The sequence below is a fragment of the Eumetopias jubatus genome, unplaced genomic scaffold, assembly GCF_037043125.1.
Source record: "Eumetopias jubatus isolate StellerSeaLion01/CBP00866 unplaced genomic scaffold, mEumJub1_p1.0 scaffold_5, whole genome shotgun sequence".
In the NCBI taxonomy this organism is placed as follows: domain Eukaryota; kingdom Metazoa; phylum Chordata; class Mammalia; order Carnivora; family Otariidae; genus Eumetopias; species Eumetopias jubatus.
Window position 1 is genome coordinate 111077793 of NW_028274811.1, and position 27943 is coordinate 111105735.

The window sequence follows — 27943 nt, forward strand, 5'->3', positions numbered from 1 at the left end:
CCTCCTTCCCAAATAGCTCCTCTTCCTTCATCATATGAACGTGTACTCTCCAACGTTGACTCAGATTACCTCCTCCCGAAACCTCCTCATTCGGAACTCCTCTCCCGCCCCCAACACACTCCAGTCTGAGTTAGAGATCCTCTCTCAGCTCCCATGATACAGCCCGTCTAACACTGCGTTTTCACCGCCTGCTCCCTTGGCTCCCGACTGGGCCATATCCTTTTCAGTAGTGCATCTTGGATACGTAGCACTGTGCTTGCTCACGGTTGGAACTCATTTACAGCAGTAAATTGATCGTCCCTTTAGGGAGGGGCAGAGTCTGTCGTCTTCACTGCGGGGCCCTTGCATTCCCAGCCCCTAATACATACCTGACACGGAGCAGGTGGCCGAAAAATGACCAGCAGGCGTTGGAGGCGGGCCCAGCCGGCTGCAGGCGAATGGGGTCTCCGGCCCCGCCCACCGGAAGGAGGCGGGGCTGCCAACGGCGGTCCGGCGGCTCTACGTCCGCGGGGCCAGGGGGCAGGGCCTAACTGCCGGCGGGCCGGGTGGGGGCGGGGCCTGGCGGGAGGGGCGGCTCTTCCCGGCGCCCAGCCCCGGAAGCACAGCCGCCCGAGCTCTCCGAGCCGGCAGAAACGTCGCTCCCGCAGCTGCAGCCGCCGCCGCCGCCACCGCCACCGCCACCGCCACCGCCACCGCCACCGCCACCAAATCCACAGTCATGCCGGTGAGTGCCTGCTCGCTCCCGCCCCGCGCAGGCCCGGGTCCCCGGCTTGCGCCTCGGCTGCACCGCCGATCGGCCACACGTTACTCTGCAAGGGCTCAGGCCGCCGCCGGAGCTTTTGCCTCTCTTCTCACTCCTTCCCTCCCTCCCCATCTACTTGCAGCTTCTGCGACCCTCTAGAAAATCTGATCCGAAAGGGGTTTTATGTAGGAGTCAGGCCTCAGAACATCGGAGCTGCAAGGCCTCTAGGTGTTACAAGCCCAACCCTTCCCTGCATAGACGGGGAAACTGAGACCCAGGGAGGGGCAGAGTCGCCGAGATCACCCAGGAAGCAGGTGGCGAGCTGGAACTGGGACGTCTAGTCCCTGCGCCTTACCCCTGTTTGCCACTGTCTGCGGAGCTGGCTTGAAAGGGGGAGTGGGGGAGGAGGTGGGGTGGCTATTGCCTCCTGGGCGGTGCAGGTTTTCAGAGATTCGTGGTTTTCTTTCCTACCACCTGCCCACTCGCCCATTTTCATTTGAGCCCTGGGCGACACTGAATGGAGACAACAGTGCTTTTAACCTTTCCTACCGATCACTTTCTGAACCTGAACCCATGAGCCCATGAGAGGTTAAGGGACCTGCTCAAAAATTGCCAGTTGAGGGACGCCTGGGTGGCTCAGTCGGTTAAGCGGCTGCCTTGGGCCTGGGTCAGGATGGGCTCCTTGCTCAGGGAGCCTGCTTCTCCCTCTCTCTCCCTCTGCTTGAAAATTGCCAGTTGCTCAGAGTTTGGGGAGGAATGAGTAGGGCTTGGGCGCCTTTGCCACTCATCAGTCTTCATGCACATACGTGGTTGCTCAGGGTCTCATCTTGTAGATAACAAATCAAGGACTTTGGCAGATAAAAAGAGAAAAAGCCCAGTAACTTACTGGAGGCCTCCTTTAGGCATTGGGTGGAGCCAGGATTTAGCCCCTTATCTTCAGGCTCCCAGTCTCTCCTGGCCTGACCACTTGGGAAATAAATGCCAGACAAAAGTAGTTATACCGGATTGAGAGTATGCTGTGATCTCAAGTACATCCTGTAGATCCTGGTTGGGGTCATGTGGTATTTAGCAGTTTCCCCCAGGGTGCCTAGTTTATGGCTCTGCTTTAAGTAGATACCCAGAGGTGTCCCACAGATGCCCCATGTCTTATCAGCCTAGCTTTGGGGAGCTGGCAGATAAGCCAGAGGCCCCCTGGACCAAGTCACAAACATCTCAGGTGTCATTTCCGTTGGGTCTTGCCAGGTGCCTTGAGACAAATCCTCAGACAGCACAAAGTACAGACAAAGAACCTGATGTTATCAGCGCTCCTACTTGAGCAAATTGCCTATGGCAATAAGACGACAGCATTAATCACCCTGGGACCAGGTTTTTGTAGAGGATGGCAGTGAAGGAAGGCCAGCTTGAGTATCACTCTATAGTCTGTGTTCACTTCTGGAGATTTTGACAGACAAAAGACCCTCCAGAGCAGATGGTCAGAGTGAAGAGGGCACTTGGCACCATATCACAAGATGAGCAGCATGAGAGGTTTCTCAGACAAAAACTTGGAATCTCAGAAGGCTCTTTGAAAAAACCTGTGCCCTTGCTTGTCAGCTGGGTGACCTTGGGCAAGCCGCTTTACCTCTCTGCCTTTATTTCCTCATCTGTAAAATGGGGATAAAATCTGATCTCAGGGGACTATTGTTAGTAGTACCTGGAAAAATGCCAGTAAAATACGTAGCATAGCCAGTCCCCAAGAAATGGTAGCTCTTATGTCAGCCTAGGACAAGTAGGGTAGAACTAGAGGCAGACAAGTGTTAACCCCATTTTAACAAGGACCACAGTGGTTAGGAGTTTAGACTTTGAAGATATTTTCAGGCTGGGCTCTGTTCCTCACTAGCTGTGTCACCCTGAGTGAGTGACCTAACCTCTGAATCTCAGCTCCCTTGTCTGTCAGAAAAGGATAATAATGGCCATCTCATGGGGACCTTGTGATGATTAAACAGGGTAATGTGTGCAAAGTGTTTAGAACAATGCCTGGCATGTAGTCCTCATTCAAATATTAGTATTTGTAAACTCCTAATCGACGTTGTGTTCAAAGACTAAATATCCTGGATATTTGAGAAAGACTTCCTTTCTGGGAGGGCTGGACAAGGTGACTCCACTGCAATTTCTGCCCTTCCAGTTCTGAGATTCTGCTAAAGAATTTTACAGTTTACTGGACTTTTTCATTGCTTTAAAGGACCTTAGAGGTGACAGGCCCATCTGAGGGGCTGAGGCAATAGGGGGCTGGCCTTGGGATTCTCTGTAAAGAATGGATTACTCTGTCCTTTAAGTAGATTTTCTACCACCCCCAAATGGACTTGTGCAAGTCCGAGTAGAGGGAAAGAGCACAGGCTTGTAACATTGGCCACCCAGAAGCCGCCTCCTGGCTTCTGACCTCCGTACTGTGGAGGATGAAAGGGGACCCGTGCTCTGTAGGTAGCAGCGGAAAGCTTCACTGTCTGTTGACTTGAGGTTCTTGGGCAGCATACACTTGTTCCTCTTCACCAGCTGTCCCACTCCCAGAGCTCCTGCTGAGAGTCAGGGTAACAGGATGGCACCTGGCAGTGCTGTTGGCAGCTCCTCACTAGCAAAGCGTCCCTGGAGCCAGGAAGGCCTGGGTTCGCATCCCAGCCGCGGCACAGACTCGCCCCATGACTGTGGGCAGCTCCGTGAACCCCTGGGAGCGTCAGTTTCCTCTGGAGTAAAATAGGGTCTCTAGCTCCCTTCCCAAGCCGAGTGAGAACTGAGATTCTGTGTACAGAGCATTTGGCGCACAGGGGCACTCGGTAGATTTAGGTCTTATGTCGGTCTTGCAGACCCTTTAAGTCTTTGGGTGGGTATCCAGGTGCAAACCATTGACAAATCTGGATTGTCTGTTGGTCATTCTAGAGCAGGAGTCGGCACACTTTTTCTTAAATGGCCAGGTGAATACTTGAAATGCTTTAGGCTTCACGAACCATCTGGTCCCTTAACAACTCAACTCTGCCATTCCAGTGTGAAAGTAAGCCAACGGGCTTAGCAGTGTTCCAGTAAAACTTTATAAAACCAGCTCAGAGTCTGGCTGTAGTTTGCCAGTTCACATTCTAGAACAGCATCTCAAACTGTAATGTGGGCAGGAATAAACTGGGTGTCTTGGAGTTGTTTTTTGTTTGTTTGTTTGTTTTAGTTTTTATTTTTAAGCAATCGCTCCACCCAACCTGGGGCTCGAACTCAAGACCCCAAGATAAAGAGTTGCACGCTTCTCGGACTGAGCCAGCCAGGGTTTCTTGTTAAAATGAGGATTCTGATTCAGGAGGCCTAGGGTGGGGCCTAAGATTTTGCATTTTGCAAGCTCCCGGGTCACGCTGATACTATTGGTCTGAGGACCACACCTTAAAGACAAGATTTTGGAATACTTGCTACAAATCCTGTTTTCCAGAATTTGTTGTGGTTGTTGTTAAGTAGTCATACAAGCTAAAGGAATCAGAGGTGTTTAACTAGAAGAAAAGAAAAACTGTTTTCTTTAAGGCAGGTTTTGCAGATTTGGCCTCAGTAAAATAGTGGAAAGCCAAACTCTTAACTCTTGGTCTTAGTTTCCCCTGGATGGAATGATGATCGAAGCCAAACCCAAACATATTATGAGACTTGGAAAGAGCTTGAGAAGCCATTAGTCCGGTTTTTCTAGGTGTGTAGCCTGCCTCTCTGTGACTCCCCAGTGGGTTAAAAATGGAGAGAGTCCCAGGGCCCAGCCCAGAGCCTCAGAGCGATAGAGGCAACTGCTTGCAGAGTTGCATGTCCTCAAGTCCTCGAGTGAGTCTTCTGTGCACTGAGGTTGAGAAAACTTGAGTTGGCTAATACCTTTTTGGTAAGATAAGGTGACTGGGGCCCTTAAGGCACAGGATTTTTTTTTTTTTTTTTAAAGGCACAGGGATTTTTGCCTGAGGTCTTCCAGCGAGAAACACTGATATGTCCAGAATTCCAACTGAGGTAGCAAATTTGAAATATTTTGGAATGCTTGGGCGCCTGGGTGGCCCAGTCAGTTAAGCGTCTGCCTGCCCCTGCTCAGCGGGGAGTCTGCTTCTCCTTCTCCCTCTGCTCCTGCACCCACTCAGCTCACGAACTCTCTCCCTCTTTCTCTCTCTCAAATAAATAAATAAAATCTTTAAAAAAAAGTACTTTGGAATGCTCCATAAACATGTAGTCATTGTTTTTTGAAGTGAAGGAAAAGAGAGCTGTGGAAAAAACTAATAATAACACAGCAGCTAATTTTTCACCCAGTGGAGACTACTAGGCGCCAACCTCTTAATGTTTTAGTTACCTTTTGCTCCTGAGGAATGACCCCAAACCTCAGTGGTTGAAAAGGGTAAACGTTTGTTAATTCTTAGTTTCTGAGAGTCGGGAATCTGGGGGTAGCTCTGTGGGGTGTCCCAGGCACGGGGTCTCTGATAAAGATGCATGAAGATGTCGGCCGGGCTGTAGTCATCTGAAGGAGCGTCTGCTTCCACAATGGCTCCCTCACATAGCTGTTGGCTGGACACTCAGTTGCTCGCCATGAGCACCTCTCCATAGGGTTGCTTGAGGGTCTTTAAGACGTCTCAGCCAGCTTCCTCCAGAAAGAGAGCAAGGAAGAAGCCCCAGTGTCTTTCGTGACCTGGCCTCAGAAGTCACATAACATCACTTCAGCCATATTCTGCCAGACACAGACCAACCCTGAGACATTGTGGAAGGGGACTTCTCAAGGGCATAAATACTCAGGAGGTGGAGGTCACTGGGGCCAACTTGCAGGCTGGCTCCCACTCTTAAAATGATTGTCCCATTCACTAACCTGGAGAAGGGACTCTCATACCCAATTTTCAGATGTAGAAACCAGGGCAAGAAGAGTTAAATAACTTACTCGTGGTGGTACAGCTTGTAAGTGTCAGAGCTGGGAACTGAGGCCGGGCTTATTTCCAGAGATTTTAAAATAGAAGATGTATTGGTATAGTAGATTTTGTCTGAAAGCAAAGGAAGGACCCAGAGGTCCTCAACCAGCTGTGTCAATCATCTGCTCACTCAACAAAATGTAGTAAGCACCTACTGTGTGCCAGGTGCTGTTCAAGGATCGGGTCGCAGCAGTGAACTGAACAAAGCTTGCCTTCAGGCCCTTGGAGACTATAGGATGTTGAGCCCATATGAAGAGTCGAGGAGTCTGGGTGCCCTTACTGGTCCAGCCTTCAACCCACTGGGAGTCCAGGCAAATCCCTTCCCAGGACTCAGGTGCTGCCTTGAACCGTGAGGCACGTGAGTGAGCACAGTGATCTCCATGTATCAGAATACCAGAGATGCTTATTAGCCACGATAGACGCCCCAGCCCACACTCGTTGATCAGAATAGTTTTTGCAAGTTCTTGGGTGATTCTAATGCAGATGATGGTGTGATGTATAAATAAGACCACCAGATCAGCATTGCTCGGAGGCCATGGGCCCACCTATGTCAGAGTTGTCGGTGGTCTCAAGAACCAAGATTTTGAAGGTAAGACTTTAAACTAGCTTCCCAGATGATTCTACTCATCGTGTGCTAGACACTGCTGAAGGATTTGTAGGGATTATCTCATTCAGTACAACAGCCTGTGAGATGGAGGAACCCTTTCTTAATTCCACTTTACAGTCTAATAGAGTGGGGCTCAGAAACAGGCTGCTGGTGAGTCTGATGACAGCCAGCCTGGCCCTGTCTCTCTGCGCTCTGTCTTGGCCCCTGGGTGGGCCTGCATGCTGGTGGGGGGTGTGGGTCGTGCCGCAGGACTGGCTTACGGTCCCCTTTGTTTTAGAAGCACGAGTTCTCCGTGGACATGACCTGTGAAGGCTGCTCAAATGCCGTCAGCCGGGTGCTGAACAAACTGGGAGGTGAGTGAGCGGCCCGCGGGTAGGGGTGAGGTGGGGGAGGCCGGTGCCCTTAAATTGCGTTCAAATGCATGCAGCCACGGAGCTGGAGAGGCTTGAGTTGAAGCCGATAATAACAGAACGACTAAAATGTATTGAGTACTTACTTAGCATGTGCCCAGTACTCTGCTTGGTGGCTTTGTGCGGACCGAATCATCTGTTCCTCACCAGAGCCATTTAGGTGGCTCCTTAGACTGTCTCCATTATAAGCAGGAGGAACTGAAGTTCAGAGGAGTTGAGTGACTTTGCTGAGATCTCACAGTAAAAGTGGCGGAGCTGGGATTTGGCCACATCGTCCAGCTCATGGCCCTGGCAGCACTAGTTGACATGTTGGTGATCTTCGGTGTGATCATTTTGCAGACGATACATTGGAGTGTCATTTTCTATTAACGTTTACAAAATTGTAATATTTTTTAAAAATGGACTTTGACTCAAGTCACATGCAGAAGTCCTAAAGCCCTTCTTCTGGACATATGTAGAAAACCGTTATTCTCATCCAGCCCCTTTGGTTCTCAGCTGGGGAAACTGAGGCCCAAAGAGGGCTGGGGTCTGGCCCTGGGGGTCCATGAGGTAATGACTGAGCTGTGGTCAGAGTTCTGGTAGTGCTGGGCAGTCCGTCTTCTAAGATTTTCACGTTTAAAACCCAAATAATACCCAGATTTCGAAGGGCTTCCACGTGGATGTGATCCCATTAGCACTTGGAGCATTCCTCTGAGTTGGCCTTTCCGTCTGTGGAATGGGGATGTTGACACCAGAGCCCGGGAGGGGAAGGCACTTGCCCAAAGTGAGTCAATGGCTGGTTTCTAGTCCTGGAAACTGGAATCTTAATTTGAAAGAGTCTGAGGCAGGAGGAAAAACCTGGTTGCTGACTTGCCGTGTGACTAGGGCCACCCTAGCTGTGTGTGGACGTGTCAGCCTCTGTCAGCTTCTGCTGTGGATCCTGAAAGAGTGAAACTCTGCTTGAAAGCCCCTCCAGTGTGACATGGCACGTTCCAGATGAAGTGAAGGGTGAGGGTGGGCCTGCTTTCACTCTTGACGGCTTGAGGACACCTGGCCAGGAATCTGGGCTGCAAGGAGCACAGTTTGAAACCCACTGGGTTAGATGATCCCAGAGTTTCTTCCAGCTCTATGATGCTACCAAAATATTTGTTCCAAAGAGGAGGGAGACACTTCTGAACCAAAACACAAAAATCCAGTGTGGAGCAAGGACACGTTACATTTTTTTCTCCCTCAGTATCCTTAGGTATAAATTGCAGACATTATGACTAAATCCTGTGCCCTGGACTTTTTTAAGACTGTTTGATGTTTGGGGATCTCCCTTTGAACTTGGATGGGTTTCTCCCCATCTTTGACTACTGTCCCCACTTGGGTGGCCTCTTGAAGTCAGGAGGATTAGTTGGAGCCTTAGATGAGCAGTGCTGGCCTGAGGAATCACAGCTAATGGCATATATGAATCGGAGAGACCATAAGGGCTGGCCACCCTGAATTCCTTCATGTACAGATGGGGAAACAGGCCTAGAAGGGGCAGGACCCACCTGTAGTCATCCAACAAGTCAGTGGTGAAGTCAGGCCTAGAACCTATCAGGGGCTTTCCCTCTGCATTCCATTTTCTCAACAAGATACATTCTAGGTATTCCCATGGACTGTTCTTAGGGGAAGGGAGGGTGGCTTGAAATTGACAAAGCCCTTTAGGAGGGTGGTTTTACAATATCAACATTTAAAATGTGCCAGTCTGTTGCTCCCCTGTTTCCATTCCATAAATTCATGGTATAGAAATATTTTCACAAGTTTTATATGTTCAAGTATGTTCACTGTAGCATTGCAGCAGGGGACTGAGTAGATGTACGGGGCGTCCACACTGTGGAATGCAGTGTAGCTGTTAAAAAGAGGATGATGTGGGGCGCCTGGGTGGCTCAGATGGTTGGGCGACTGCCTTCGGCTCAGGTCATGATCCTGGAGTCCCGGGATTGAGTCCCACATCGGGCTCCCTGCTCAGCAGGGAGTCTGCTTCTCCCTCTGACCCTCCCCCCCTCATGCTCTCTCTCTATCTCTCTCTCTCTCTTTCTCTCTCTCTCTCTCTCATTCTCTCTCTCAAATAAATAAATAAAATCTTTAAAAAAAAATAAAGATAGATGGAGCCAGATTGAAAAAAAATGCGTTAAAAAAAAAAAAAGAGGATGATGTAAGTCTATATATACTGAGATGGCAAGATCCCCTGGACATTGGAAAGTGAAATATAGCAAGATGTGTTTATAGAGTACAATGCCATTTGGGGGAATTACTTTTCACTTGTCTGTCTGGGAGAAAGACTGGGTAGATGCCATGCTGTTTATAGTGACTTCTGGAGGCCTTCCACTTTCTAGTTTTATTCAGAAATGTTTGCTTTTTTTTTTTCCCAATGGTGTGTCTGTATTAATTACTTTTGAAATTAAAAAGAAGAAAAAACTTGGGTTCCTGGGTGGCTCAGTTGGTTAAGTGACTGCCTTCGGCTCAGGTCATGATTCTGGAGTCCTGGGATCGAGTCCCACATCGGGCTCCCTGCTCGGCGGGGAGTCTGCTCCCTCTGGCCCTCCCCCCCTCATGCTTTCTCTCTCATTCTCTCTCTCTCAAATAAATAAATAAAATCTTAAAAAAAAAAAAGAAGAAGAAAAAACCTAAAAGAAGCCCCAGCCTCGAGCAGGGATTGGCAAACTATTGTCTGTGGGCCAAATCTAGCCCACAGGCTGTTTTTGTACAGCTGAGAATGGTTTTTCATTTTTAAAGGGGTGTAAAAGCAATACACAGAGAGAGACGAAAATGCACCTGAGTCCGTGTGGCCCCTGATGCCTAAAACATGACTCTGGCCCTTTATGGGAAGAGTTTGCTGATCCCTGGCATGGAGGAAAGGGGAAGGTGGTTGTGAATAAGAATTCTAGAGCCTGAACTCTCTGGCTCTGACAGGGAGGGTCTCTGCTTCCTCCCCACACACCTCACTTCCTTTTCCTGCAGGAGTTGAGTTTGACATTGACCTGCCCAACAAGAAGGTTTGCATCAACTCTGAGCACAGCGTGGACATTCTGCTGGAGACCCTGGAGAAAACAGGAAAGGCTGTTTCCTACCTTGGCCCCAAGTAGCGAGGGCCCGGACCCCTGGGCCCAAGATGGACCAAAGGGAGCAGGTGGGTAAAGCCCCAGCCCTTGTACAAAATACTTCATTATCTAATGCAAATCCCACATTCCGGGAATCCTTACAGCCCCCTGAGAGTACACAGAGCACTGTTATGTCTCCCACGGTCCCTTTTATGATTTGGGGAGTGCATCTCGTGATCAGCAGGGGTTAAGTATAGAGCGTAGAGCCTGGGCAATGCTTTGATAAACTGTCCCATCCAAGAGGACCCTATGCCCTGGGCATCATGCTTCTGTGCCCTGACCAGGTAAGTTAATTCAACTTGGCGCTTCTCTCCCCACTCGGAAGTGCTGTCCGCTTCCTGAGCATGCTCTGTGCCCCGATTGGTACAAAAGCAATCCTCATGTCCAAGCTGGATGTCCCCTTTAAATGTCCACAATCCAGAGAGGCACGTAAGTGTGGCACTGTGCTGAACCATTCGCTGTGGAACCAGGACAGACCTCACTGACTGATCCAGCGCTCCTTCCCTCTGTACCCTGCTCCAGAATCCTTCACGGCACAGAATCCTTCCCTTCCTGGCTGTCATTGCCCTTGTCATGCTTGAATTATAGTGACTGCCACATCCCTGCTGTGGATCAGGGCTCAGTGCCACTGAGAAACATGAGGCCTGGAGAGGGGAGGGGACTTAACCCAAGCCCCACACAGGCGAGTGGCAGAGGCAAGATGAAAGGCATCCTGAATGGGAGTTCTGTTGTGGCCGATGGCCTTGTCCCTGTGTGTGGGCCCACGAGAGCTCCCCAGGCAGAGGCCAGCTACGGCTGACGGGTGGGCTGTGGCTGTGTCCTGTGTAGGGGGTGACATCACATGCAAATCATGTCAGATGCATCTGTTTTCCTCATTCCCTTTCTGTCCACGGACACAGCCCACGGTCAGGAATGAGCCCAGGATGAATAATGATGTCCTCATTTCACACTGTGACTTTGAATACTTCTTACATTCTGGAGACTCAGGCCTTTCATTTCTAAAGTGGGGCCACAACCTCTATCCTGTTTTCCTGCCGTTGGTGGGGGGAGGTTACTAGGAAATCCCTCTGAAAATGAAGGATGATCCTCAAAGAGAAGATATGTTTCCACCATGCTATGGATCAGTGTTGATCACATGGTTCCTGAACCCTGAGGAGTTTTGGAGGAGAATGATGGGTGGCACTCCGGGCCCCTCCATCTATCCCTGGTTGCCCTGTTTCGTACGGGGCCTCCGTGTCAGTTTATAAGATTGTGGTTGATAAAAGTGCTCTGACAAGACAGGATGGAAGGAGGGAAGAGCCAGAACTTCCTGAGTAGGCGAACCACATGGGGGAGCCCCAACATAGACCCCTCACTTTGGAGATTCCTGGCCCGAGCATTTGAATCTTGTTCAACTCCTGCCAGTTGTAAACCATGGGTAACTTGATGTGTGTTCTTCTCATAGTAGTTTTTAAATTTATTGAGGTGAAATTCACATAACACAATTAAAGTGTACCATTTAGTGGATTCACTGCATTCACAATGTTGTGCAACTCTGGTTTCAAAGCTTTTATCACCCCAGAAAAACGCCCCAAACCCATTAAGTGATCACTCTCCACTGCCCCGTCTCCCAGCCCCTGGGAGCCGCTAATCTGCATTTGGCCTTTCGATTTGCCTCTTCTGGATGGTTCATTTAAAAGGAACCATACAATTCCACTTAGCATAATGTTTTCAGGATTCATCCAGCTGTACCACGGATCAGCACTTTATTCCTTTCTATGGCTGAGTAATTCTCATAGTTTTTAATTAATTTATCTTAGCTTTTTTTTATTATGGAAGTTTTAAACATACAAGTAGTAAAATGAATCCCTGTGTACCCATTACCCAGATCCACTGATAAGTCATTGCCATCATTGTTCTTTTTCATCTATGGCCATTATTTTGAAGCAGATTTTGATACCAGCTAATTTTATCTGGGCAAGCATGTCAGCAAGCAACGTGTAGTATGAAAAGGCTTTTGCAGACTCAGATGCACAGCACTTGGTGATTCTTACCTATCAAGCAAGCTCCCCCCCGCCCCACATCCCTGCAGCATCTGTCTCTGTCTGTTTTAAGATGCTCCCCAGTGACGCATTTGAAGCCAGGTTTGGGACTCAGAGAGTGTTTCTGGGTCATAAAGTCACTTCAACTGTCTGTTCATCAGCAGATTTGTTTGCTGGTGATTTTGTTCATTGTCTTCCCAGTGTGAATTGAAATAGGACAGGGAGAACCTACCATCCCAGCAGCCCCGGAGGTTCCCCAGGAGAAGGCGTTGGCGGAGTTTGGCTTTGGCGGAGATTGGCTTTGGCGGAGATTGGCTTTGGCGAGATTAATGGTTTCCAGCCAACCCGACTATTACAGACTTGGTGGGAGGGGCATGCAGGGCTGAATCCTGCGGTGCTCGTTCTGCTCCAGCACCTGGGTTTCCCACTTAACCTCCCACAACTGGCCCTTAGTGAACCTCTGCTGCTTTTGCAATGCCTTCATGCGCACAGCAGATGGTGCTTTCCTTCCACCTAACTTCTCATCTCTTCCAGGACACTGATCTCCTGCCTTCCCGACAGACCAGGGGCCTGGCAGTCCTGCTCAGCGATGGTAGTGACCCTCACTTGCCCTGCTTCTCCCTAGCTTCCCTGCAATAAAGTTGAGCCGCTTTTGTTGGAGGTGTTGTCTCTTGCAGTGTCTGGATATTACTTGCTCACATGCTCTGAAGGAGTAATTACAGTGCTTACTGGGGTTGGAGTTCTAAGGGCTCCCCACTGGGAGCACCACGCCTGACAGACTGTGATTCTTTGCTCTGTGATCTTCGGCAAGTTATTTCCCCTCTCTGCACTTCACTTTTCCCATCTACAGAGTGAAGATGTTGGGCCAGATGGGTGATCCCCTTTGTTTTCAATATTTTGAAAGACTTCTGTCATCAGGTGCATTGCATTGAAGGGATGTTAAATCTTACAGCAGTTAGAAAAGTGGGTAGAGGCTTGTAGACAGACTGCCTGGGATAGAGTCCATGCTCCAGTACCTCCCAGCTGGGCCACTTAATTTCTCGGTGTGTACAGGCATAAAATGTAGTAATAGCATCTACTACAGATGGCAGCCGTGTGGATTAGAGGTGATATGTGTAAATCACTTCAAGTGGTGCTTACCAGTTAGACAATAAACATTCTTTATTCACTCATTTGTGTGTATTCCATTAATCATAAGTCTATAGAAATGGCAGTTAGGATTCCAGTCAGCCTAAAAATTAGTGTCTCACAGAGTTCATTCAGTTATGTCAAAACAAAGGGAATGTTTTACTGTGTGTAGCTTTATTTTATTAACTATATATTTTTTTAAACCAGAAGTTCTCAAACTTTTATTGTCTTAGGACCCTCTTACACTCTTAAAGATTATTATTGTGTATCTCAAAGAGCTTTTGCTTATGTAGGTTATGCCTTATTAGAAATTAAATTTTTGAAATGCAAAAATACACGAGCCCATATCCCATTAACCATTGGGACTAGATGAAGCCATTGCACATCTTTAGATTCTGGAAAATTTCACTGTATGATTGTAAGTGAAAGGAAAAGGCATCTCATGAAAATCATTTTTACCCCCTTTACCTTCTGAAAGGGTTTTGGGTACCCCACGTTGAGAATCGCTTTAGCCATTTATGGGGCACTGATGGGGGACCAGCACTGCTGGGCTCGGATGCGACCCAGCTCTGCAGCTGTGACCCAGCTGTGACCTTAGATCCGTCCCCTCATGTCCCCAGAAGGAGTTTCCTCCTCTGCATGTGGATAATGCCTGCACCTCAGGGAGCTTGGTGGCCAGAAGTAAGACTTTGTTTCAACTCTAAGCTGTGTGCTAGCATTAATTTTGGTCCCCTTATGAGATTATGAACTCTCAACCATTTCTGCTTTTGTGGTCCTCAGCACAGGGACGCTCCCAACCCTCATGGTAGCTGGCCTTCTTGGCCACCAGATGGCAGTGTCCTTTGGGTTGGACCATCAGGAGAAGTTTAAGACCGGTCCCGTGAGTTCTGGGTGGATGAACCTGAGGGTTTTTCCTTTTTTGGAGCCTCCCAGGAGACCTGGTTCAGGCTGGCTGGCCCATTGAGAACGCCCCAGGATTGAGGCACTGGCGCTGCTTGGGACGAGTGGGCCTGGGAGGAGTTCTTCCCCAGCCCCCCGCCCCCCATCCGCGTTTCCAGCTGAGGACCTTGGTTCTGTTCCTTGAGGCTCCAGAGGGGCTGGGAAGCTGTCCCGCCTGTCAGCAGCGCAGTTGGCCGCCCACAGAGTGAGATCAGCCAGCAGAGTGCGGGCTTCTGTGGGGGTGGGAGTGGGGAGCCGATGTGTCCACGTACTGCTCAGGGCCTCCTCCAACGCCTGACCCAGCCCTCGCTGCAGCCAAACCGCTCCCGGGTCCCCTAGGTATCAGGCTTTGGGTCGTGCTGCCCCCCTGTAACTGGAATGTTCTCCGCCTTCCTCCCCACCACCACCCTGTCTCCATGTAGAAATTCCTTTCCCTCCCTTACATACCACAGCTTCCATGAAACCTCTCCACAACTGGAAGTAATTTATTTCTTCTCCTGACCCTCACAGCATTGATCCCACAGCTTCAGGGTTGGGACAAAGCTCTTTGTCCCCATGTCTTTCCTGTCCTCCAGCATCAGGGCAAGCATAGAACAGGCACCGAGGGAATATTTGATGGCTGTGTAATAGGTACCGTTTGGAGGGTGTTCATTGTGTGTCGTGCCCTTACGTTAATGTCATTCCATCCTATCTGGTCCCCATGAGACAGTGGGCGAGGACAGACCCTGGTGCATGGTAGGTATGCAGTAGATGTTTGTTGGGTTAATCTTTCAGAGGAGGAGATTGCCTGGTCTAATCCTTTCAGCAGGCTTATATTTTTGTCAAAGATCCCTGGTGGTGAGTACAGCAGCCTAGAGTGACCTCTGGGGTGGTCCCAGTAACTGTCATTGTCATTGTTTCTGGGACTGATGGGGTAAAGCTCCCAGCCACTTTGCCTCTGTCAACCATCCATCCTGTGGCCAAAGCCTTGGTTTGTCCAGTGCTGACAGAGCCCATAGCTTCAGAGAAGACCTCTGCCCCTCAAGGGGCTGGAGGTAGAGCCTGGGGGCTGGACGTGAGTGAGGCTGTGTCCCCCATGGTGGTGTGGGCCCCAGAGGGAGCCCCTTAACGTGCTGAGTGAGCTTAAGCTAGTCACCTTCTGTCCTGACCTCCTGTTAAATACAAGATTTTATTTTTCAGGTTTTTTTTTAACAGCTTTATTGAGGTATGATTCTTTCCATTCAATAAATTGCACTCATTTTAAGGTATGATTTTTTTTTAAGATTTTATTTATTTATTTGACAAAGATAGACACAGCGAGAGAGGGAACACAAGCAGGGGGAGTGAGAGAGGGAGGAGCAGGGAGCCTGATGCGGGGCTGGATCCCAGGACCCTGGGATCATGACCTGAGCCGAAGGCAGATGCTTAACAACTGAGCCACCCAGGTGCCCCAAGGTATGATTTTTTGAGACACAAACAAACACTCATGAAATGATCACCCCAATCAAGATAGTGACTAGATCACCTCAGAAAATTTCCTCAGGTCCCTTGGTAATCCTTTCTACCCCTCCCTCCACCCCAAGCAACTACCATCCTGCTGTCACAATGAGTTTAAATGTTATAAGTGCAATCATACAGTATATACTCATTTTTTGCCTGTTTCTTCCCATTCAACATGATTATTTTGAAGTTCATCTGTTATTAATGGGTACAACAATTCGTGTCTCTTTATCATCGAGTAGTAAGTATTCCACTGTATGGCTGTACCACAAGCCATGAGTGGTTATTCATTCACCTGTTGATGGACATTTTGAGTTGTTTCCAGTGTTTTATACTGCTCTCCGGTACTGGCATGGTTCCCCAAGGGCTCTGCAGTGCACAAGGGAGAGTCTCAGTGGGCTGGACGCTTCCAACCCGACACACCCAGACTCAAACCAAGGCAGCTCAGGTGATGGTTCTATCAGCTTGGCTTTCTCCTTTAGCCCAGGCCTATATCCTCTGGACTTCAGCAGCTCTGGATTCAAATTCTTCCTTCACCACCTACTAACCGTGGTAACTTGGGAAAGCTACTGATTCTTTTGTGCAACTCAATTTCCTCACCTGTAAAATGGGGGTCACAATAGTACCTATCCCATGTGGCTGTTGTGAACCTTAAGATCATCGCATGCCAAATGCTTGCTGACAGCGTTCCACAAATGAAGCTTTTTGTTTGAACAAGAAGTTCCACCATTATACAATTTGAAGTTTGAAAACTGAAATTTGGGAAAACATCGGATCTCCCTCTTTTGGCCGTGGCAGACTAAAAAAAGTGAAAAACGGAATCTCAGCATTGCACCCTATGGGTGTGAGCAGTTGGGGTCGCGGTCCTCTCTTGTGTTCTCCTTTAATTAGTGCCAGTCGCCTAAAAACCTCAAGCCTGCAATTTCTAGGGAGTGTCTGTCAGAGCTGATTTTAGATTTCCATGTCCTTAGGGCCTGTGGCTACTTAGTTTAAGTGGACAAGATGAGTTTCCTAATCTACCTAAGATGGGGGAGGTCTGCAAATCTCATGAAGGCCTTGAAATATCAAAGTCCCTGGAAATAAGGATCTGTCTCCCCTGGGTCTGCTCATCGGAGGTTCCTAGCATCCTGACCCTTTATGGTAGATCCCCAGACAGCTAGAAGCAGGCTGGATCTTGGATAAGAACACAGGCTCCGCAAACGGGTTCAGCCCCAGTCTGGCTGTTCACCAACTGTGTGAACTTGGGCAAGCTGCTTAACTGCCCAGGATCTCAGTTTTCTCATCCATAAAATAGGAATAATAACAATACCTTTTTCTTAGAGTGAAGTGAGTAATGCACACACACAAAGGGTACTCAGTTTGGCTATCCTCACCATCGCAGGATCCTAGGGAAGGAGTAGACCTAGTTGGTCATGCAACCCAACATCCACGTCCCCTCCCTCTGATGGGTGGACCCAGGGCTTGACTTGCACACCATCCCTAATAGGGAGCATCACTAGCAGCTTGCTCTGCCCTGGACAGCTCTGTGAGGGAAGGATCTGGTGTCAAACCCATCCTTATGCCTCTGGCAGTTTTCATGACTGGGGCCCCATGTGGGGCATCAGTCTAGCCCTTCCCTGTGGTGGCTCCTCAGAGGCAGAACATGCTTTTCCTTCCCTATGCCTATCACCCCTCCCTGGCCTACCTCACGAGGAGTATCCCAAATTCCCTCCTCAGCCTTTGCTCAGGGACAGAGCTGGAGTTAACGGACCATCTGGTCACTAGCCTCTTTGTTGATGCCTTCCTGATAGTGGGAGCCGAGAAAACATGGAAAAGGCCAAGCGGTTCTGGACCCCCACCGATCCTATGCCAGCCCACATGGTCCCTGGCTCAGCATGGAAAGAGCTAGACAAGTCCCTCAAACAGAGGGAACCTGGGCAAGTTAACTCCATCTCTCTTCATCTGGGCAGGTGGCACCTAATCCACAGGTGATACAGAGTGCTCAGCGTGTGGTAGATGGTCAATCAATGCATCTCAAAATTCACATTTTTGAGGACATATCCCTGATTCCTACCACTCTCCACTCTGTAAAAGGACCGGGCCTGCCCATTCAGGCCACACCCACCAGCAGACCTGGCCCTGACACTGCCCCTCCCAGGATCCAATTTGGAAATAGCCCTCACCCAGGCAGTCATTTGTGGGTATCTAACTCCTTTTTTGCTCTAAACAGAAGATGTGGTTCCCTCTATGTTCCTGGTAATTAGAGAGGCCAGAAAAGCCATTGAGATGGAAGGGCTAGAGGGAAAGGTGAAGCCTTCCGGTCAACAGCAGGCTATTAGTAGTTAAGTTTTTGGAGAGTCAAAGGTTATACGAAGATTTTCGGGGTGCCTGGGTGGCACAATCAGTTGAGAGTGGGACTCTTGGTTTCAGCTCTGGTCTGATCTCGGGGTCGTGGGATCAAGCCCTGCATCAGGCTCCACGCTCAGCACAGAGCCTCCTTGAATTTCTCTCTCCCTCTGCCCCTCCCCGCCGTGTACTTTCTCTAAAATAAATAAATCTTAACAAAAAAAGTTATACGAAGATTTTTCAGCTGTGCAGGGGGTCGGGGCACGCAGAGGGTCGGTGTCCTGACCCCCATGCTGTTCACGGTCAACTGTATATATAAAAAAACAAAAATGGTTTCCCCATCCATAAATTAGAGATCATTGCATTTATATCACAGGGCAGTTCTGAGAATTAAGATAATCCAGGTAGATCATTTACTACAGCGGCTAGTGTGTAGTAGGCATTCAACGAGCATTAACCATCTTATTAGTATTTTTATGTAGCCTGCTTCCACTAAATTCTGCATGGCCACGCCTTTATCTCTCATGTCTGTTATCTGGGGCTGCTTCTGCACAGCACTGGCCGAGTTGAAGAGTTGCAACAGACACCATATGACCCACAAAGCCTAAAATGTTTACTATCTTGCCCTCTATAGAAAAATCTGTTGATTCATGATCTAGATCAGTGATTTCGAGCTGTGTTCAATGGAAATCTAAGGTTCCATGCAGGTACCTCAGGAAAAAGAGAGTAGCAGACGGTGGGGGCATCTTTCTACCAAGACTACTCCCCTTATTTATTAAAATTAACTAGTTGTTCTACCAAACGCTTAAGGAAGAAATTATACCAGTTCTCTACAATCTCTCTTAGAGGATGAAAACAGAAGGAATACTAATTCATACTATAAGGCCAGCAATACCCAAAACCAAGACCAGACAGACATTACAAGGAAAAATCTATGGACCAATATCTCTTATGAACACAGATGCAAAACTCCTCAACAAAATACTAGCAAATCGAAGCCAATGATGTCTAAAAAGAATTACAAGGGGCGCCTGGGTGGCTCAGTCGTTAAGCGTCTGCCTTCGGCTCAGGTCATGATCCCGGGGTCCTGGGATCGAGCCCCGCATTGGGCTCCCTGGTTGGCAGGAAGCCTGCTTCTCCCTCTCCCACCCCTGCTGCTTGTGTTCCTTCTCTCGCTGTGTCTCTCTCTGTCAAATAAATAAATAAAATCTTTAAAAAAAAAATACTAGCAAATCAAAGCCAATGATGTCTAAAAAGAATTACAAGGGGCGCCTGGGTGGCTCAGTCATTAAGCATCTGCCTTCTGCTCAGGTCATGATCCCAGGGTCCTGGGATTGAGCCCCACATCGGGCTCCCTGCTCCGTGGGAAGCTTGCATCTCTCTCTCCCACTCCCCCTGCTTGTGTTTCCTCTTTCACTGTGTCTCTCTCTGTCAAATAAATAAATAAAATCTTTAAAAAAAATAAAAAGAATTAGAAATCGTAACCAAGAGGGATTTATTCTAAGTATGCAAGCCCGGTTCAACATTTGAAAATCACTTAATGTAATCCAACATATCAATAAGCTAAAAAAGAAAAACCACATGATCATATCAGTAGATGCAGAAAAAACATTTGACGAGACCCAACACCCACTTATGATAGAAACTGTCAGTAAATTAGAACAGAGGGGAACACCCTCACTTAATAAATAATATCTACAAAAAACCTATAGCAAACATCCCACCTAATAGTGAGAAACTTAGAGAAGATCAGGTCCAAGATTAGGATGTCCTCTCTCACCACTGCTTTTCAACATTGTACAGGAAGTTCTTGATAATGCTATAAGGCAAGAAAAGGAAAAAAAGGTACACAGTTTGGGAAGGAAGAAATAAAATTGTCTTTATTTGCAGATGAGTGATCATCCATGTAGAAAATCTGAAAGAGTTGGGGTTTAAAGAGCTTCCAGGCTGGTGCACACATCCATGTACTGGAAAGTGGTGCACCCCAACTCCACAGGGACAGAAGCACCTGTGCTTGGGACTCTCCCAGGCCTCTCCCTATGTATCTCTTCATCTGGCTCTTCAGATGCATCCTTTATCATATTCTTTAATAAACTGGTAAACGTAAGTTTTTCCCTGAGTTCCCTGTTGTAGTAAATAACCATATCCAAAGGGGAGGGAGTAATGAGAACCTCCAATTTATAGCCAAGTCAAATAGAAGTTGAAGGTTGCCTAGGGGTCTGCCACAGATCTGCTTGGGACTGGCATTTAAGTAGGGGGAGTCTTGTGGGACTGAGCCTTTCACCTGTGGGATCTGACACTATCTTCATATAGATAATGTCAGAATTGAGTCACATTGTAGGACACTCAGCTGGTGTCACAGAATTGCTTGCTGTGGGGGAAAACAAAAACCAAAAAACAGAACACCCCACACATCTGATGACCAGAAGTGTCCAAAGTGTTCTGTGTGAGGAGAGGAGAAAGACACAAGAAGGGAGCGGTAGGGTTTTCTAGTACAACCACATATGGTAAAATGTTAAGATTTGTCAAGCCTGCATGTAGATACAAAGGTTTTTGTTTGTTTGTTTGTTTTTTAAATAAGATTTTATTTATTTATTTGACAGAGTGAGAGAGAGTAGGGGGGAACAGCAGAGGGAGAGGGAGAAGCAGGCTTCCCGCTGAGTGGGGAGCCCAACACAGGGCTTGACCTGAGCCGAAGGCAGACGCTTAACCAACTGAGCCACTCAGGCGCCCCTGTTTTTTGTTTTTTTAAGCAGGCTTCATGGAGACCAACATAGGGCTCACAACCCTGAGACCTGAGCTGAGATCAAGAGTTGGACACTTAACCAACTGAGCCACCCAGGTGCTCCAACACAAAAATATTAACTTTATTATCCTCTATATCTTTTTTGTACATTGAAATATTTCATAAAAGAAAAAGCACTTGCTATATAAAAATGGAAAATATTGCCAACAGTTCAAAAGGCTATGCAATGAAAAATAAGTACCTGTTCATTTTATATCTGTGATCCTCCTCATCACAGAGACACTGATTATTACCAATTTCATATTTATCTTTCAGGGGTAGTCTGCAAAATATAAGCTTTTTCTTTTTTTTTAATAGATTTTTTTAAAAGATTTTTAATTTATTTATTTGACAGAGAGAGACAGTGAGACAGGGAACACAAGCAGGGGGAGTGGGAGAGGGAGAAGCAGGCTTCCCGCAGAGCAGGGAGCCTGATGCAGGGCTCGATCCCAGGACCCTGGGATCATGACCTGAGCCGAAGGCAGACGCTTAACGACTGAGCCACCCAGGCTCCCTGCTTTTTCTTTTTTTTTTTTTAATTTAAATTCAAGTTAGTTAACATATAGTGTATTATTAATTTCAGGGGTATGGAAATGCGAGCTTTAATAACCAGAAGAGCTGCTCGACTCGGAAGCATACCTACACACATGACTACAGCCTAACACATCTGGATACACACACCTACATCCTTACACATCTGGATACACACATCTACATCCTAACATATTTAGATGTCTGATTCTACTCACCCATGTGGGTAGCAGGCCTGCACAATGAGGCCTTCCGTTTGGAAAGTCTACCTTGTGATCCTTTATTTTGGACACTCACTATAAACCACTCTTTGTTTTCTCTGTCAGTGGACCTGAACCCATATTGTGTGTCTTTCCCAATTGATGATTATGCGGGCCTCTCTTATTAACTAGGATCAGCTTCTCTGGAGAATGATGGCTTATCTCTTTGAAGTGTCCTCCTCAGGCTCCTTAGAATGAAGTTTTCATATGCCAAACAACCCATATTTTAAGTCAGACCATCCCAAACGTGTCCTTAGAATTTGGTGAAACTCAGTCCAGCCATTTTCTTTTTTTTTCTTTTTTAAAGATTTATTTATTTGACAGAGAGAGAGAGAGCACAAGCAGACAGAGCGACAGGCAGAGGCAGAGGGAGAAGCAGGCTCCCGGCCGAGCAGGGAGCCCGATGCAGGGCTCGCCCCCAGGACCCCAGGATCAGGACCTGAGCCGAAGGCAGACGCTTAACCAACTGAGCCACCCAGGCGCCCCCAGACCAGCCATTTTCTTATGATATGGTACACAAGTAGATAAGAAGTCACAAGCTTCACTTTATTACATGAATAAATCTCCCACTGCTCCCTGACTCTGACCTTTAGGGGAAAAAAGAGAGGGAGAAAACTTACAAAACGAGAGCACACTTGATCTTTGTACCTTGCGTTTTTTTTCTTACTTATTACTATATCTTGAGATGGTTTTGTATTTCCTATCAGTCCACACAGTTTTGCCTCTGTATTTATAGTATAAATACTGGTTCAATTTCATTTGTGAATTTACAAATATACAAATATACTTGTATCTTTTCTTTCTAAAACAAAGTCTTAATTTCTGTTAAGTGTAGGGTGACCAACTCATCTTTTTGCCAGGGATTTTTCTCAATCTTATCACTTAAAGTTCTGTGTCCCGGAAACCCCTCTTCACTTTTGTCCTAAAATGAAATCATTAGCCAAATATTGTCCATCCAAAATATGGATTTTCCTAGGACGTTTGCTAGTGTTGGGGGTTGCCTCACGCTTTTAGGTGGCTGTGTAGTATTCTGGGGTATGACTGTACCATAACTTTACTAAGCCTGCTTGCTACTAATGGACATTTTGTTTCTAGAGTTTTGCTGGAACAAACAAGTCTTCCACAAATGTCCTTGCTTATTTGTTCTATAAACTGGTAAATTCCGCATGATAGTTTGTTTTGAAAATAAGGCTTTCCTGCCAAAAACAAAACTCAAAAAGCCACATGATTAAAGACTCTTTCATCTTGGGCTCTCTGCGAGTCGCTTTTTCTTCAGGTGACTGACTGGGCTAAGCATGAGTTTAAAATGGGTTGGCAGCCAAGGTCTGGGAAAGAAGCCCAGGCACAGGAGAGGCTTCCTGGGGTGCATAAGGGAGAAAAACAGCCCAATGCTGTGCTTCACAGCGTGGAGGGGGGTGTTTAGCAAGGGCAGTGGGAGAGGAGTTGGCCAGACTTCGAGGGGTCCAGTGTTGGCCAGGAGTAGGGCTGGGAGACTGGAGCCATTCAGCTGTGTTCCAAAAAGAGCAGGGAGAGGAAGGGAAAACAAGCCCAGACTCACACTGGGTGGCTGCCGGCTGGCCAGGCTTCTTGGTACAACAAGGCCGGTGCCAGGCGGCAAGGCCCAGCCAGCCATCCCCCGGGATCCCACCCCAGACTGGGCAGGATTAGGTCAGTTCCACAATTTCTTTTTGGGGCTATAAGGAATGGAGTTTTACGGAGTAGGGGATAATTCAGTACTTTTCCAGAGAGATGGGCTACCTGAGCCAGAAAGGTGATTTTCTAGTCATGGGGTGTGTGTGATTCATGTGTATCAGTGCATCCTTTATCCTTCAAAGGGGCTGCAGCATCACTTGCCAGAATGTCCTAGGCAGGATGCTACTAGTGAAACACCAGATTCAAAAGTCAAAAAAGTTCAGGAAATGGCAAGTCAGTCAAAATCAAGCAAAATTCTTCACTGTGGGGATTCTCAGAGCCTTCACTATGCTGACACTGTACTTCCTGACTCTTTAAAAGGAAGATGAAGTATACATTGTTTCCTAAACGTTGTGTCCTTGGAATATCCCCTGCCCCCTCAGGGAACACATAGTAACATCTTTACTAAATGGTGTTTGCTAATTCTAGTCCATAGGAAAAGGCAGAAGCCAACAGGCCTACCTGTAAACCATCCAAAACTCCGGGACAGAGGGGGCTACGGAATCTGGCCAGTGAGAACTATCGGGTTCTGCCGTGTCCTACAAAAAAGTGTGATGGGCATCTTTTTAAAAAAATAATTGACTTTGGGCGCCTGGGTGGCTCAGTTGGTTGAGCAACTGCCTTCTGCTCAGGTCATGATCCTGGAGTCCCGGGATCGAGTCCCTCATCGGGCTTCCTGCTCAGCAGGGAGTGTGCTTCTCCCTCTGACCCTCATGCTCTCTCTATATATATCTCATTCTCTCTCTCAAATAAATAAATAAAATCTTTAAAAAAAATAAAAATGAAAATAAAAAATAATTGACTTTCATGAGCGTGAGCGATTCCTCTGGAACTGAGTTAGGAGCAGCCGCGCGCTTGTGAAGACAGTTGACTGAATATGGCAGAAGAGCTTGGGCTTGCTTCCGCCTGCATCTCTACCTCTCAGTTCTTCTGGTCCCAGAGATTCAGCATCATACTTCACCACAGTGATCTCTGGGGCTTCTGTGTCAGGCTCAGCACACACAGCACCAGGGGAGAGATGCCCCACTTCATTATCATCTCCATTGTGTGGCCTCCGTCTGTGACTCCTCCGTGACCTTTGCTGGTGCATTTTGTTAGGTTAAAAGGCAAAGCCATCTGGGAAGAACCATTGCCAAGGTCCTTAGCAACCTCTCTGCCCTGAGATCTATGTGGAAAGAGCCAGATTTGGTGTTGGAGGATGGAATGTCCTGTAACAGAGGCTTTGTTGGCCATTCTTTCCCATCCTTGAGTCACTGGATAAGGTTGGTACCTTGTATCTGGGGTCCTTTCTCCTGGAAAGAACTAGAAAATGAAATGCTAAAGAGTCAGAGAGAACTTGAGTCTTAGTTTGCTCTGCCACTAATTTGCTGATTGATACTAGAAAGCTTTTCCTTTCCCCGAGCCTTACATTCTTCCTCTGTAGGATGAGGTGGTCAGACTATTTCAATCATTTTCTAACTTTCTGATCAGAGGAAGACGTCTGTCAAAGCCTTAAGAGTCATCCCATCTAAAACAGATAAAAGTGCTCTTTAACCAAAGTGTTTTTAAGGTAATATTACATCATTATATTGTGGAAGTGTTTACTATAAAAGTCAGGATAGAGATGCTTTTAAGAGCAAGTAGTGTGTTGTCATTGGGTCAAGGCACACAGAGGACTGCACATTTCCTGACCTGAGGGGGAGTTACAAATTTCTGGGTGGCTGCGAACTTCTTGACCTGAGTGGGAGTTACAAGAGGTGTTTTCCTTAGAATCTTTCAGTGAACTATAAAAATATTACTAATATGTTATAAAGTCAATCACTGAGAACACAACTGTGTCAGTTAGGTCTAGCTGCAAGAGGCACAAACTCCAAAATAAAAGTGGCTTAACAAGATAGAGGTTTATGTTTCCTTCAGGTAAATGAAGTCTGGGGTGAGCCGCCCAAGGCACTCAGGTGAACAGGGATGAGCTCAGTGATCATCAAGGACCCAAGGCTCCCTCTCTCTTTTGTCCACCATCTTCAACACAAAACTTCCAATTCAGAGCCCGAGGTGGCTGACTGACCTCCACCATCATGTCCACGTTAGATCCAGCAAGAAGGGGGATGAGAAGAAGGGCATACCCTCTCACTTTAACCTCTAGAAGTAGCACTCACAACCTCTGCTTACATCCCATGACCAAACCTTAATGACAAAGCCTTACCTAGCTGCTAGGGAGGTTGGGGAATGTAGTCTTTAATCTGAGTGGCCATGGACCCGCCCAACTGTAATTTCCACAGCAAAGGTAAAAATGAAAGAGTAGATTTAGGGGACCACCAGCAGAATCTGCCACAATATATTAATGGATTATTCTGATGTGTTAAAATTAATGGGTGAATGGGGCGCCTGAGTGGCTCAGTCGTTAAGCGTCTGCCTTCGGCTCAGGTCATGATCCTGGCGTCCTGGGATGGAGCCCCACATCGGGCTCCCTGCTCCGCGGGAAGCCTGCTTCTCCCTCCCTCTCCCACTCCCCCTGCTTGCGTTCCCTCTCTCGCTGTGTCTTCTGTCAAATAAATAAATAAAATCTTTAATAAAAAATAAATAAATAAAGCAAGAGGATTTCAAAAAAAATTAATGGGTGACTAATGTGGGTGTCTTTGCTGTTTTTCAGGCATAGTTGTAAATATAGCTTGAGGTATACAAAATGAGATGAATATTAGTAGTTTATGGTACTGTAGAAGCACTCACAGAACGCAGCTTAAAACCCCCTGAACGAGAAACTCCCTAAGAGCTTTTCCAGCTTTGACATCCTAGAATTCTATGAAAGCCCTGCCCCCCTTCCATGAGCTTATGAAGGGCTTTCTCTCTGGGGACTGGCAGGGGACTTCTCGTTACCTTCAGGACTGAGAATTGTCCTCATTGTTTCTTCTGAGTCATCACACCCTGGCCAAATATCTTGAAAAGCACCCTGTCATTCAGCTGCTTCCCCAGAGGTGGTGTAGTTTACTGAGGCATTGAAATTGCCTGTGAATTAGCTGTGAATTAGCTGCGAGTGGCTCAGACTTCCTGCAGATTTTCAGAGATCTTTATAATAGAAGGGCCTAGCTTTGGTTCAACTCTTATTTTCAGAGGAAGAGGCACGGATCCAGAGAGGTTGAGAAGATTATCTGAGGTCACCAGCAACTTATAGCAGGGCAGGGCCACGTACTGACTTGTCCGGATGCTTTTCACCACCACTAATTATAATAGCTTTAATTTAATGTACATGTCCTATGTGCCAGCCTGTGGGCTAAGCACATCACATGCAAGATCTCATTTAATCCTCATGAAAACCCTGAGAGATAGGTTCAATTTTTTTTTCTTTTTTGGTCATTTTATAGACCAGGAAACTGCAACCTCAATTTGCCCAAGGCCTCACTGTTCCTTGGTGTTGGATCAGAATTTGAACCTAGACAGTGCACCTGCAGAGCCTGCTCTTTGACCTCTATGCTAAGAACGACTGCCTTCCACTAATGGTCTTGGAGTGAGGAGGACAGACTACTATGGAGCAGAAGCACTTCATCACCACTCGGGTATCACATCCGTTCAGACCCCCTTTGCCCCCAGTTTGTGCTCCGTCAGCAGCAGTTTGATGTCTAATTCAAGATGTCTCAGCACAGGGAGTAACATGCCCTGAGATGTGGATGCCAAACTTTCCAGCAGAACAAGAGCCCGGCCCTCAAATTTACCCCGAGCGCCTGTCCTGTATGTCCTACGCTGTCTGTATGAGCCATCCTCCAACACTGCAAAGGTGACCAAATGGAGCATCAGGATCTGCAAATGTCCTGACCTTAGGTGTGGGGACACATCTCACGACCTCCCCCATCTCTGGACTGTCTCTGGACCTTGCCTGAACGCCTGCCGCAGGTCCCCCTCTGTGACAGGTTTCTATGTTGTATACAGGGGCACCACAGCCCCAGGGCCTTTCTGCCTGTTATCACTCACTTTTCCCCTGGGCAAAGGAGCTGAGGAATTGTCCGGCCTAATGGACAACAGGAAGCTTTCAGGACTTGGAGCACCATGGAGTTGCTGTGGAGACCTGAGCCGTTTAGCTCACCCTGACTCTTCAGGTTTCTCCTTGTCCTCCAGCACAGGAAGAGGCCAAGGAAGGATGATGGGAGGAGGTAATGGGCCTGAGAGACTTTATCTTTGAGAAGGTTCTGGAAAGGCCCAGGGGCCACAGGTATTGTTTTTGTCCTTAGGCTGACCACCTTTCTGAGAGGAGTGTTGGTGGGGGTTGGGCATGCTGGGCAGCCCGTTCAGAGGACAGGGGGGTTGGGACAGTGAAAGGCCATCAGCATCGCTGACCTGTTTCTGTCAAGAGCATAACCCTGGAAAATCCCAGAGCTTCACATGGCCCAGTCTGTGCAGAGTCCCAGTGGAAGAAAACAAAGTCCCACCGTCACAAGTCATTTTTAGAAGCTCTATAATCTTTACTTCTGTATCTCTAAGAGCATTAAAAAGGATCTAATTAATAATCCGTACAAAACTCCATTTCTGTTCTGTCAGATTCCTTCATCTCTTCATTCCTATTGCCTGACTGCCAGGAAACTGCAAAACCCCACACGTGGGACCTGTGGATTTTTGCCTCTTCCTTCCTTTCTTCCTTCCTTCCTATTAACTAAAAAAACCCACCTCTTTAGCACTTCTTATTTTGAACTAGCCATCGATTCACAAGAAGTTAAAAAGACAGTAGTACTCAGAGGTCCCATGTATTCTTTACCCAGTGTCCTACAATGGTTACATCTTACATAATTCTTTCCTATTAAATTTTAATAGCTCGGGGCGCCTGGGTGGCTCGGTGGGTTAAGCGTCTGCCTTCGGCTCAGGTCATGATCCCGGGTCCTGGGATCGAGTCCGGCATCAGGCTCCCTGCTGGGCGGGGAGCCTGCTTCTCCCTCTGCCTCTTCCTCTCTCTCTCTCTCTGACTCTCATGAATAAATAAATAAAACATTAAAAAAAAGACATTTAAAAATAAATAAATAAATAAATTTTAAT

At 47.5% G+C, this 27943-nt stretch overlaps 1 protein-coding gene across 3 annotated transcripts; it reads left to right on the forward strand.

Annotated features, from left to right (window-relative positions):
• Window positions 1-606: 606 nt before the first annotated feature.
• ATOX1 (antioxidant 1 copper chaperone) lies at window positions 607-27439 on the forward strand. Of its 3 annotated transcripts, none has more exons than XM_028106639.2 (4): window positions 607-724; window positions 6549-6624; window positions 9649-9817; window positions 26287-27439. In XM_028106639.2, the coding sequence occupies exons 1-3, from the start codon at window positions 719-721 to the stop codon at window positions 9771-9773; spliced, it is 207 nt and encodes a 68-aa protein (XP_027962440.1). In that variant the 5' UTR covers window positions 607-718; the 3' UTR covers window positions 9774-9817; window positions 26287-27439. The 3 variants fall into 3 exon arrangements, with proteins under 3 accessions (XP_027962440.1, XP_087879617.1, XP_027962441.1); XM_088023491.1 differs by lacking the exon at window positions 26287-27439 and adding an exon at window positions 12344-12981; XM_028106640.2 differs by lacking the exon at window positions 26287-27439 and adding an exon at window positions 12344-12981 and having other exon boundaries at window positions 6552-6624.
• Window positions 27440-27943: the final 504 nt, after the last annotated feature.